Here is a 13,441-nt window from a genome sequence, read left to right as displayed (position 1 = left end):
AGGGTAATCCAAAGAGGATGTTAATATACTATGTTCCCTAAAAATATTTTAACATTTTCATACAATACTAAAAACTTACCTTTTTCCATTTTTAGGCTAAAAAATGGATCACATGAAAATTCTATGGTTTATTTATAAAACAATTACATTCAAGTCTTACCATAGAATAGCAAAGTTTTTAATTCTTTCAGCTTTTTTCCTTTGAAGAAATAACGTAGAGAAACCAACCTCTAATTATACATCAAATCCAAGATATTGTTGGACAATGAGATGCTTTATTAAATTTGATACATTTACTATATAAGATTTCTGTGAAAAAAAAAAGGGGTATCAAATTACTTTGGATCTAGGTCTCTGCATTATAAAATCTGTCCCCAAAAGATGTCCTTTCACTATATCCAATGGCTATAAACATACAGAAGACCGAAAAGCAGCAATATCTTTTCCTGACCTGCCTATGGTATTACAAGTTCTCCTAGCAAAAATAAAAATAAAAATAAAAATAAAAAATAAAAAATAACAATCCCCATGTCTATCATCTCCAAGCAGATGAGATGGAGAAGCACCTGGGCCCGTCCTACATCTGCACTTGGCATGAGGCCCACACAGGATCAGCCTTGGGAAGGCCATCTTCCTCTCTTCCAGACAACTCTACTTGAACTATTCCGAGACTCCTTGAAGGGGTAAAACTTCTGGAAAAAAGAAAGAGAGCAAGAATGAGAGTAAGAGAGAGAGAGAGAAAATATTTCAATATTGAAAGGAAGATACAAATGATCAAATTCATCTGCACTAATAATGAGGGGAAGGATGAAGAGATTGGAAAACAAGCACCTTTGCAAAATGTTCTCTGGTATGACAAGAACTGACCAGAGTGCCACTGTCCCTGACATATCATTGGTGAAGGCCACCCAATTTCTTACCAGGCAGAGGTGTTTCTAAATTGAGGTGTTTGTGGTTGGTAAACAATTCAGTGGAGTCTTGCTCGATTGATCTTTCCTCTAAGTCTGATTCTGGGATGGTAGTACAGCCACCTAGTTGGAAAAAAATACATACAATATTTTAAGCAGTGTGTAGGAAAATCTGCCTCTCCACACGGCAACCACAGTTTAAAAACATACCAATCATAAAGATAACAAATGATGTGACAACAATCTCCAGGAGCAGACCAAAAAGAATAATTTTAAATGTCTGTCTTTGGTGAAAATATGGGAATGAGTTATTGCCCCCAAAGACATATTATACCACTTAACAACGGCAGTAATGGTGTTGTCTTTAAACTTATCCTTTTCGAAGTCAGAAAGGACAAAGCCTATCACATATGTGATATCTGTAATATAAGGGCACCCCAACAGGAACTCTCTCTAATACCAGAGCATCAGAAACTATAAAAAACAAAACACATTGACCACAAGGGAATGGAACCTTTCTTGAGCAACGAGGAAGGCTGCTGGTATCCTGAGACGGTGATTATGGTAGTATTTCCCTGGACTTTGATTCTATCCCCACATCTTGCATCTCACAGTGCAGACACAAACACTTCATAATTCAACAGCAAAGCCATAAGATACATTGTGGAAGCTTTCAATTCCAAGTCAATTCTACAGTGACCTGAGGATGAGCCAGCACTACTATACTTTTAAAATATTGGGTATAAGTCATTTGATTTTATTCACCAAAATCTTGTAGGGGAAATTCATGTGAGAATTTCCTGACTGTATCTGTAACTTGATTTGACTAATTTGCCATCATTTCCTGGAAATGTACTGACATGCTGTATACTATACATATTTTTTTTCCAAAGCCATTCTTCTTATTAATGAGGTGTGATTTTTTTTTTCTTTTCCTTGTCTGAGGCTTTCCACACACGGAGTCTAAAGCCTCTGTACTCAAGTTTGGCTTTATGCATGAGGGAGTTTATGAGGAAAGACAGGGTATTGTAGCACTGATTTGTAAACCACATCAGTCAAATGAGAAGGAAGTGGCAAGATCCCAAGTCTGAAGGAGAATACACCTTACCATTCATCCCTCTGCATCAACTCTGAAAAAAGAGATCGATGCCAAGGGAAACTTGAGAGAAAAGCATCTCCACATTCATAAAATAAGAATTAGAGGTAGCCTCAGATGTTTCCCAACAGGAAATGTTAGAATTCTCCATCAGTGCAATGGAACTTGTCTGGTTATAGTTGAAAATGGGGGGACCCATTCAGAAGGAGGACCAGGCTTATTTTTACTCTCTTTCCAAGGCCTGTAGATCATGGTAACAATAACTATACTTACTGAGTACTTTCTAAATACTAGAAACTCTGTCCATATTATTTAGACCCTAGAAACCATAAAATAGCTATTATTATTTTCATCTTACAGATCAGAAAACAGATCTCATGAGATGCAGCAACTTGCCAAGGTCACACAGCTCCTAAGGAGTAAGGAGTAAGACCGAGCTCACACCCAAGCCTGACAACTCCTAAAGCCCATGTTATCTAACCACTCATTTTACGGCTCAGTTGCAGCACTAGCCAAAGAGGTACTGTGGCTGCAGGTCTTGGGTGTCAGAAGGTTTTATCCCACCTGTTGATCTACTGAGTGACTGTCACGAGCACTGCTCAGAGTATTGTGAGGCCAGGGCAGGCTCTGAGGTGCTGGGACTCCGGAGAAGCCCAAGAAATAGCACCCTTCTTCTTCTCCTGGCCCCTCCCCCAATTAAGAAAAAAATTGAGGTATGTGGGGTGAAGGAGAAGTGTTTCTGTAAGACTAATGAGAGAGAGGAACAGAAAGAAGGGATGTGCTCCTTGTAGAACAGAACCTGACCTCAAGAAAAAAAGACCAAGAATGGCTTGGTTTTTCATTGCACCCTCATAAAACACATTAAAGCATCCCTGGGGCAGAAAGAGAGAAGGAGCAGGACGAGGCCAGGAATGTTGTACTCATGCAGTTATCTTCACACACAAGGAAACTTCAGGAGTGGGGAAGAAGCACACCCGGCCAACAAATGGGAAGAGTGCAGTGATCAGTGAGTGCTGTCTGCCACATTTGTGGAGAGAGGCAGATCTCTGCTAATTAAGTGCTGTCCATCTTTTTTATTCCAGCTGACTCAATACTGAGGCAAGACATTGGATAAAGACTTAAAAGCACTTCCCAGTTCTTCAGTCACATGGACATAAAAGGATAAGTCTGTCATTACAGACTATGAACAACTTATGTAATTTCCTCTTTTCTTCTTGGCACAAAATTTTTTTGCCTTGTCTTTAGTATAGAGAGATAACAAACCTCTCAAATCCCACAGCAGAGCCAACCAGTCACTTGTCCCGGGAATCCTACCGCCCTTTTTGGGGATGCCTCTATGTAGCCAGACTGACCAACTATATGCCCAGAATTTTTGCCTTCCTAGTTTGGGAGAAACAATATGGTATGGGATCTGGCATCCTGACCAATAGGAAAAAAGCTAGGCAGAGAACTACCCTCCTGCCTCCCCCTAGGTGGACTATGAATTATTATTTTTCTTTTGTCAACCACCAGGAAAAGGCTGTGTGCTGGGTAGATGTACCAGTTGGCTTTCTTAGCAGGTCAATGAGCGAAGTGGTCACCATCACAGGATGCACCCTTTTATATTACATCATATATCCCCTTGCCTCCCTTGCCTTTTTCCTCATCCTCCCTTTCCTGAGTTTTCCAAATAAACCATCATTTTAATCCTTGCCTCAGGCTCTGCTTTTTTGCAAAAACCATTCATATTGGAAGTAGTTCTCAAAAGCAGGAATTTTTAAGTTAGCCCAGCTCTTCCCATGCCAGCCATGCTTCTCAAAAGGAACAGTTTTTAAAAGTTCTAATCTATCTGGAATCAAGTTAGATTGCCCACCATGTGTAAGAAATAGGGGTTCTGTGGCTGGGAGCAAACAGGATGGGAATAACCCTGTTATGTAACTATGTAAACTTTCATCCATGACTAACTGGAATGAAGTGCATGTAGAGGTCAAGACTGGCAGATTGAAAAGCTGTAGAGTGGAAATATTTAGGATTGTAAGCATTCCAGAATAGGGTGGCTGCTTCTGATGACCAGATATGTTGGAAAAAAAGAAAACAGCAAGTTTGATGAAGTTAATAGGCAATGAAAGATACATCCTTAAAGTCAGAAGGCCACTGTAGCCTTGCTAGTTTAAGTGCGATCATTGGACCTGCAGCACTGGATATCACCAGGGAAATGTGTTAGTTCTCACCCCACAACTACTGCACTTGAATCTGCTAAAAAGGACAGATGAATATATTGGATGAGATTTTTGCTAGGAAAAAAAATATTTGTTTGTTAAAAATTTCAGAGTAAGCTGTACAATAACAGAAATAAAATATAAAATAAATACAAATAAAATATAAAACTTCCAGCCCATCAGAGACCTTCTGAAGCCGTGGAAGTGGAGCCTGGGTTCCACGGACGCCAGATGAAGTACCTTTGGCTTAGAGCCTGTACCATCAAAGGATAAGGGGAAGAAAAACCACAGCTGGATGAAATCATCCAAACACACATTGTGTGTGCAACACATTAGAGCCAACAGGCAAAAACAAGTGAGAGCCAGAAAGCTCCTGATCTAGAAATCATAGTACTATGGACCTAGTGCATGCTGGGCACTTGGCTTTGAATTCTTAATACATTAGCTTACTCAATCCTCAGACAATTCTATCGGGAAGGGTTTACTGGCCCCGTTTTACAATTATAAAAGTATTGCTATTAATTTGTGTTTTCTCTTTAGCTTTCCCTCCCTTGTTCCTCTTCCTCCAAATTCCTCCAGGCCATTTTGTGCTTCCTTGCCTCAGAAATTTGTACTGGGGCCAAATCAAAAGTAGCCTGAAAATACTCTCTCTTCTAGCCTTAGTTTTCCATAGCTTGAACTCACTGAAGATATGAAAGAAAATCTGGGGAAAGATTTTCTCTAGTCATAATTCAGAGGGGAATTAGCTGGGCCACCTCAAGGGAGCAAGACATCAAGGGATGGAGGTGTAGGCACAATGAGGGCTGCGTATCAAGAGCCCCAACCTGAAGAAGGACTCCCTTGTCCACCAAGCTTCTGCTGTGGGCTTAGGCAGGGAGGCTGTTGACAATACTGTGCCTTCATTTTCTGAGTTCCATGGAGAGAAGAGCCAGGGGAGGTAGGGTGGGCAATAATAACTGAGATTGAATTTCCCACCTTCCTGCTCACAAAGAAAAAAAAAATTTGCACCCCTGACTTAGCTTTGCAAGACTAAGTATCAGTCCTGCTAGAAAGTCTCTGTTTGGGGGATCCCTGGGTGGCTCAGTGGTTTAACACCTGCCTTCTGCCTACGGTGTGATCCTGGAGTCCTGGGATCAAGTCCCACATTGGGCTCCCTGCATGGAGCCTGCTTCTCCCTCTGCCTGTGTCTCTGCCTCTCTCTCTCTCTGTCTCTCATAAATAAATAAATAAAACATTTAAAAAAGAAAAAAAAAGAAAGTCTCAATTATTAAATGTAAACCTAGAGATTACATCATTTGCCAAAGGTCACATAGCAAGTCTATATGAGCTATAGCCATGCCAGCCATGCTTCTCAAAAAGAACAGTTTTTAAAAGTTCTAATCTATCTAAACTAAAATGTAATAACAATAAAAGGGATTACTAGAAAAATGAAATGAACAATATACCAGCCTTCACCTATTAGTAGATTTAATCTTTGTAAAAGTGCTCTGTCAATTGCTACAAGTTTCTATACCCTTACTCTCAATTTCAGTTAACAAAAAGTCTACAGGCAGATGCCAGTCTTCTGGCCACACTCTGAACAGCAGTGACACAGATATGGTCTACCTTAATTAATATGATTTATAGAATTAGAGTTTAGAAATAATTCAGCAAACTCCTAATTATCTAAAGTTCAGATAGCCAGCAAACTCATTTTGGCAACAACAGGGGCTTCTCACGACTTATATTATCTCTGTTCTATTCAAATATCTGGCTGGCAGGTCCCCGCATGGTATCCAGAACAGCCCCCTTTCCCTGCCATGGAAGATGTCCAGGTTCTCCAATGCCTGCTGCTGCCACAACTATGGTGATCCACTTCTATTTCTGTGCTCTTTTATAAGAGGAGATTCATTAAGGGAAACTGGGACCAGAAGTTGGAACTCTGCATGCATGGCCATAAGAGAACAATGTTGTAAGTGGTAGCTAACCCTGCAGGTAAAATTTTAAAATGTAAAGCACTTTGTAACAAGACAGTCTATAAATTGGATACTACACCAATGATGTTTAGGAAGATGTTTTTGAGGCACTTTACTACACTGCCTATTCCTCTGAATTGTTACCAAATTATGTGCAATCTCAATAAAAAAGCTGTAAGAGCTTGTTTTTTTTTTTTTGCAAGTTAACAACACATTAATATAACAATCCTCATGTTGCCAGAAAAGTATTTAAGTAAAAAATATTACCTATAATTCTGAATAGTATTTCTCCCTATATTTATAAAGATAACACAACTCTAAGGTTTTTTAGGAGTCCAAACTATCCTCAAACCTGTTTCTGCATTTAAAAGCAAATTATAAAATGGTTAAACTTTCTCCCTAACCAGGTAAAACATATTTTCTCAACAAGGAAATTACACTAAGGAATTTCTACCCACTGTCAGAAAAACAAACAAATAAAAAAATAACAATAAAAAGGAGCTCAGGGGGGATCCCTGGGTGGCTCAGCGGTTTGGCGCCTGCCTTCGGCCGGGGGTGTGATCCTGGAGTCCTGGGATCGAGTCCCACATTGGGCTCCCTGCGTGGAGCCTGCTTCTCCCTCTGCCTGTGTCTCTGCCTCTCTCTCTCTGTATCTCTCATGAATAAATAAATAAAATCTTTGAAAAAAAAAAAAAGGAGCTCAGGTCCTCTCTGTAGGTTACTACTGTGGCTTTAACTACAGACAGAAGTCATAGAGTTGAAAGGTCAAGACAGGAGGTCAGGCAGAAACAAATGTGACTATCATCTAGAATACTGGGGAAGAGATCAAAATCAGAAGCAAGATGAGCATTGGAGTGCTGGTAAATATGTAACCAGCTAACTGGCCAGAAAAAAAAGTAAAGCCCTAATCTGGAGTGTTTCTCCATGTCTATGGTGTAAATACTCCCATCATGCCCAATTTCAAGCAACCAAAGTGACATCACCAAATAAGAGCTTGGTAGACCTGCACAGGAGCGCGCGCGCACACACACACACACACACAGTTAGCACGTCCACCATACGGACTCTATACACACCAACTACCTCAAGAGCATAGATAATAGTAAAAATGTAGTCATGTAGTTAGTGAAGAGTTTTGAGATATAGTCTCTTTGTTCCTAATACAATGTATTTGATTATAAATGTACATAATTTAGTTTTTAATAAGGCTGAATTTATCAACTAGCTCCCAGAATCCCTAAAAATTCAACAATTGGCTCTCATGAGCTAGTGAGAGCCAGCTCCAGCACTGAAGGTAGGTATGGTGTAGGGGGTTTAATGTTATATTTTGAATCCTCAATTCAAACTGTGGCACACTCTTATGAGCCAACCAACCCTCTGGAGCAAGTTATTTCACATAAACAAGTTTTAGTTTCCTTATCTATAAAATAGAGACTATGGCATCCCTCCTTCATAAGAGAGAAATTGATGAGTGTGTATAAGTGCCTGGCACACTGAAAATTGATGAGTGTGTAGAATTGCCTGCCCCATCTGTAAATAAGTTTTGACTATTTACTTCCAGGTAAAAGTTAGGAATACTAAAAGAAGAGTAAACAGGCCAAGATAAAAGTTCCTAAAGGTAGGAGCCTGAAAGGATAGGCTTCACACAGGCTGATGCACCTATGGGCCAAAGACACAGCTGTGCAGCAAAAAAATAATAATAATAATAAATAAAGTGCCCAGGAACCTTATACGTGTGGACACCTCTGAAATTGACTACTCTATATTACTTGTGCCTTGTCTTACATCTTTCCTTCTACTTGGTTAGTTGCATTCTAATATTAGATCCTACCTCCATGTGAATCCTGGTGGCCCAGCTTACCTGTCTCACTATCTACCATATTTTCATTACTTCTACCCAAATATTCTAAACCAGGGGTTGACCAGACAGTAAATATTTTTTAAATTCTGCAAGCCATCTAATCTCTGGTGAAACTACTCAATTTTGCCACTGTAGTGCAAAAGCAGCCAAACACAATAAGTAAACATGAATGAACACTGGTTGTGTTCCAATAAAACTTTATTTACTAAAACAGGCAGTAGGCCAGATTTGGCTCATGGATCATAAATAGTTCGCTAATCTCTGGCCTAATCCAAGGCTCACAGAAAGTTACTCTTCATACAGTATCCTAATTCTAAAGGATCCTAGAGGTATTTAACACTGTTAGATCACTTTATAGTATTACTAGAAGAAGAAGGAGGAGGTGGTGGAGGAAAGGGATGAGGAGGAGGAGATAAAGAAGAAGCAGCAGAAGCAGCAGCAGCAAATGAATGAGAAGAAGAAGAACAAGAAGAAGAACAAGAAGAAAGAAGAAGAAAGAAGAAGAAAGGAGGAAAAGAAGAAAGAGAAGTAGTAGTAATAGTAGTAAGAGTAGTTTAAAAGCATATTGTTTACCCTATTGCTACAGTGTTTTTTGGTTTGGGCAGTGATATACTTTTTAATAGACTACGTTTCAGAATCATTTTAGATGTTCAGAAAAAAATAACAGATAGTACAGTGGATTCTTATATATCTTCTGCAGTTTCCCTATTGTGATATCTTGCATTTGTGTGGTACATTTGTTATGATCAATGAACCAATATTAATACATTATTATTAACCAAAGTCTGTAGTCAATTCAAATTTCCTTAGTTTTTACCTAATATCTTTTTTTTGTTCAAGATTCCATCTAGGATACCACATGACATTAGTTGTCATATCTCCTTTGGCTCTTCTTGGTTGTCACAGTTTCTCAGACTTCCCTGTGCTTTTGATGGCCTTGACAGTTTTGAGGAGTAGTGGTCAAGAATGTTGCAGAACGCCCTTCTACTAAAATCTACCTGATGTTTTCCTCATGACTAGACTGGGAAAATTTTTTATAGGAGGTTTCTTTTTATAAATTCTTAAGGTTTCCAATATTTTAAAATTATCTCCAGGTGTTTATATTAACTTTTATCAAAAGTGAAAGCTAAGTGGGCAGTGACTAGAGAGGCCACTGAAAGAGAACAAGGCCAACAGGGAGACTTGACCTAGACTATGAAGCCAACAGTAGTGGACAAGCCTGGATCTGGCTGCAGGACCCAGGCCAGGTTATCAGTTGCCCCATCTGTAAAAATAGAGGGTCTTAATGAGGACTTTTGGGAGGATTATAGGAGAACATGTACACCCAGTACAGTGCTTACTTAGCACATGGTACATTTTAGCATCTCTGGCCACTATTAATTTTTTTGGTAAGATGTAATTTCTGAACCATTTTTGTGGAATCAAAGAACTTTAGATTTCAGTTCAACTGACTTCATTTAGTAATTATCAAAACAGGGGCTCAGAGAAGGTAGCTCATGCCCCTAATGTCCCAGAGCTAGTTCTGATTCTCTTGCTTCCTAAACCACTAGAGCTTTCTCAAGAACACCTCCTTTTCCAGAAAGATTTCAAAGGATTTGTTTGTGAGTTGGCTGTCTTAACTAGTACTTCCTTTCAATGATACAGAAAATCCAGCAGGTTGGCAAGCTATTCTTTGGGTATATTTTAGGACTTTGCTGATTTATTTTCTTGCAATGGTGACCTTTACAGTTGATTGGGTGTATGGGTGAGAATGTTCCATTCCTTCAGGGAGGAAAAAAAACTTTCCTTCTTTTTTCTTCATATATGTGAGAGGAATCAAACAAGGTGACATCAAGAATCACAAATGATCCCAGGCCCTGCTCTGACCTACCAGCCAAAGAATTGTCTGTTCACATGGCCTGAATTGCCACTTAGAATTAAAAACAGCAGAAACCTCAAAGATATACACCAGTGGTATTTTCATTTAATCAAGCTTTAGTTGATGGATACAGTGTTTTTTTTTTTTATATTAACATTCAGATTTCATTTCAAAGGTTTATAATTCATGTGAAGTGAGGGGAATGGGTGCTTCGAAAAGAATACTTCACTATCTTAAATATGAAGAGCTTCCCAAAGAGATTATGAATAATTGCTTACAAATTTCTCTATTACTATAGCCATTGGGAAATGTTATATTTTTTATACCCCCTGTTCAGCTCTTTATCTATCTATACATGTTTGAGTGTGAACACACACAGCACATAGGCATACAGACATATATAGGAGTTTTTCTGATAATTATTCTTACTGTGTTTATTTTCCTAATTAGTTTTAAATACATTTTTTTCTAACCCAAGGACAGCATAAGCTTAGAAAGTCAAGTATCCTACTGTATGTCTACATAGTGATTTTAGCTGAATATTTAGAAACTTTTAGCATAATGGACCAGTGGAAGGAAGGATGCAGGTAGAAGAGATGAGGAGACAGAGGATGAAAAGGAAAGGGGACAGGAAAGGATGAATCACCAATGTAGTCTATGATCCTAGGCATATACTCCTATGTAAAATATTTGGGGAAACTTCTGAAGGTGTAGATGATCTAATATTTAAGCATAAAAAATACATTAGCAGTTAGGAAAATGTAATACAGAATAAGAGGTATAGCTAGGAAGAGTTGTGGATAAAACACAGATTAAGGATTTACACAAGGGCTACAGTGAAAATACAAAGCAAAAACTCTGGAGGAAATGTGGGGCTGTACTTCCTTGAACAATCCCTAATGTCTCTTCTTCTAAACTGGATTTCAGATCAAAGTGTCTGGTCTGTCCCATACCTGGACTTAACATTTCCTTGAGAGCACACCATAATTGGTAAGGCTATGTTTGTTGGAAATTTTATGACTAATGGTGTGTGTGTGTGTTTAAGAGCCATTTTGGATAGCCAGCATTTCTGTGAAACTGAGTTTAGAAAGGTGCTTACTAAGCAGATATGTTTCAGAAAAACACATATATATGAATATGAATTCATGTATATATGAATGAGATTGTTAATAAATACAACAGGATCAGCCCTCATCAAAACACATCTTGGAAATAAAGCCATCAAGATGTATCAAGATGGTATCACTAATGTGTTTTTACCACAGCATGATAAATCAAGTTGATATCATATGATGGCACTGCTACTCTAAAGGAGGAACTGGAAGACATATGTCTGCATCTTTCTCATCTCCACTTCTATTCTGCTCTTTACTTTATTGTAATGTGGAAGCACCCTACCCCTACCTTGGTTCCATTTTAGTTTTAAAATTCAGCAAAGCAGAAGAAAATGCCTTTCTATCTAGTTCTAGGTGTCCAGTTTCAACACACAATATTTGCTTTTCCATGTTCTGTTTCAGTCCATTTTACAACTTTTCTTTCATTTCATTTCATTTGCAGGTGCCATGCTAATCACATCGACAGTAACTTATTATCCACCATCAACAGAAATAATAATGGCTAGCAAAGAGAGGCAAGTGAAGGTCACTGTAATGTGTGTCCAACACAAGAACCTGTGGAATGTTTGGGAATCCAATTCTGCTGCTTAATAATAGGCTTTGATCCCCCCCACACACACAGTGAGAACTTAAAATGTGTTCAAGACTATGCATGTACCTATGTTTGAAAATATTTCCATTTTACACCTCACAGCAGAGACTGTGTGAATAAAAGGGAGTCTAATATATTTTAAGAGGTCTAGCATGTGTCTCAACAAGTTTTAAAATCCCCATAAAGGCTAAATACTAAGTCCCTTGGGGTGTAAGGGCTCCAGTCAGAGTCTGGATTTAAGAGAGCAGGGTGCTCCTGGCATATAGAGGCTTCCACAACTTGAATAATGATAGGGATGTCTAAGTATTCTTTTAGCTCCACCGCCATTTAGAATTTAGGTACACTTGGTACAGAGGATTAAAGAAATACAGGAGCATAGCTGTTTTCATCCATTGATAATTACGTAAACAGAATGTACCAAGCAGAAAAAGAGTCCTATTTATAAAAAAGCAAGTGCAGTCCATAAATCCTACAGATTGGAATGGATCCAGGTTAAGAATTTCTCCAGATGTCAGTCTGTAAACAGGGCTTCATAAAGTGAATTCCCCAATTAATTGTTGGCAAGAGTGATCTTTACACTATGTTAGTGCATTATGATCCCTTACCATATGTAGGTGAATTGTTTTCTGGCCCTATAGATCATTAATCAGTTATGACACAACTCAGGAGAAAGAAGCTGGGATCAGCACAACTTCTGATACAGAGAGAAGGTACCATAAAATTACTGCTCAGGAACTCAGAGTTTTGTTCAGCAAAGGAAATGAGAACTCTTCCTATTTATTTGCATTACATCTGTTTTTCTAACACATTTAGTTCTTAACCTGGAGTACTTGGAAAGACACACACCCAGTAAGAACATAAACATGGAACTAAAAAAAAAAAAAAAAAAAACCTTCTCACTATTTTGTTAAAGTCTCCAATCACAATGTTTTCCCACATGTTAACAAGGCCATTAAATCCACCAAACAGGAATACAAAAGTATTACCCAGCCATTGTGAGAAGGTGGGGAAGAAGAGAAAGTTAATATTTGCTTTTCCTTGCCAATTGATCAATGTCTGGAGCACTCTGCAATGAAATGCAAGATCTATTGTCTTTCAACTAGATCTTTTCTATACTGATAAGTACAGTATTTTCTTGTTCAAAAAGAAGGTGATTGTGGTCTTTAATTTCCATTTTGTTTCTAAATCCTAAGGAAATCCAATGTACAACTGGAAAGAGACATGATTTTAAGACATTTCCATTTCAAATACTTTCCTCTCCTAACTCCCACTTCAGAGACCAACTCTCTCTCAAAAGTACACACGCACAAATAAAACATTATAGCCACAGTTGAGAAAGAAAGGAAGCCAATAGTTCTGCAATAATAATTTCTTTCAAAAAAATGAAATGAAATAGTAAGAGCATAACTCTACTTTGCCTGGACACTACATAATAAGAGAGCCAGTGTTCTTCACAGCTTCCCTCTTGCATCAAGTGACTATTAATTCCCCAATGATCTTGGCAACATTTCTTCAACTCGAGTTTCTTTCCACAACCCAATTAAAAGCCATAATCTTGACCAAATTGTGTTGTTTTTAATAACGACAGAGTTTAGGTGGCAATTATGAAACGAAGAGTTCAGTTGGGTCACTCTGGTTATAAACAGGTTCAGAGAAAAGAGAAAAGAATACAATGGCTCTGGAGAGTACCTGTTCCATCATATTCTTCAAATACAATGTGGAACCCAAATAAACATTCAAGACTCATTCCAAAGCAACTTTATCATCCTGTGATATATTTCTATAATAGTCCATTAGACAATGTCATCTCTTACAGAAAAGGGAAATGTACAAATGTACACGGGATGATAAGTTAGCC

The 13,441-nt window shown here is 38.4% G+C and overlaps 1 protein-coding gene across 13 annotated transcripts in view; it reads right to left on the bottom strand.

Moving 5' to 3' along the window:
- Positions 1-255: 255 nt before the first annotated feature.
- Positions 256-13,441, bottom strand: part of BBS9 (Bardet-Biedl syndrome 9) — a 433,010-nt gene continuing 419,824 nt past the window's right edge. For all 13 annotated transcript variants that reach the window (XR_012002751.1, XR_003238169.2, XM_072764704.1 and 10 more), the window contains 2 exons: positions 921-1,031; positions 256-692 (listed from right to left, as the gene is read on the bottom strand). Coding sequence is in view for 11 of the 13 variants with exons in the window: in XM_072764704.1 (XP_072620805.1) it covers positions 661-692; positions 921-1,031 (143 nt within the window). In the remaining 2 variants the exon portion in view is untranslated. The remainder of the gene's footprint in view (positions 693-920; positions 1,032-13,441) is intronic.

Source organism: Vulpes vulpes, chromosome 7 (genome assembly GCF_048418805.1).
Source record: "Vulpes vulpes isolate BD-2025 chromosome 7, VulVul3, whole genome shotgun sequence".
Taxonomy (NCBI): domain Eukaryota; kingdom Metazoa; phylum Chordata; class Mammalia; order Carnivora; family Canidae; genus Vulpes; species Vulpes vulpes.
Note: the sequence above shows the minus strand (reverse complement) of the source record. Positions and strands in the feature narration are given on the sequence as shown.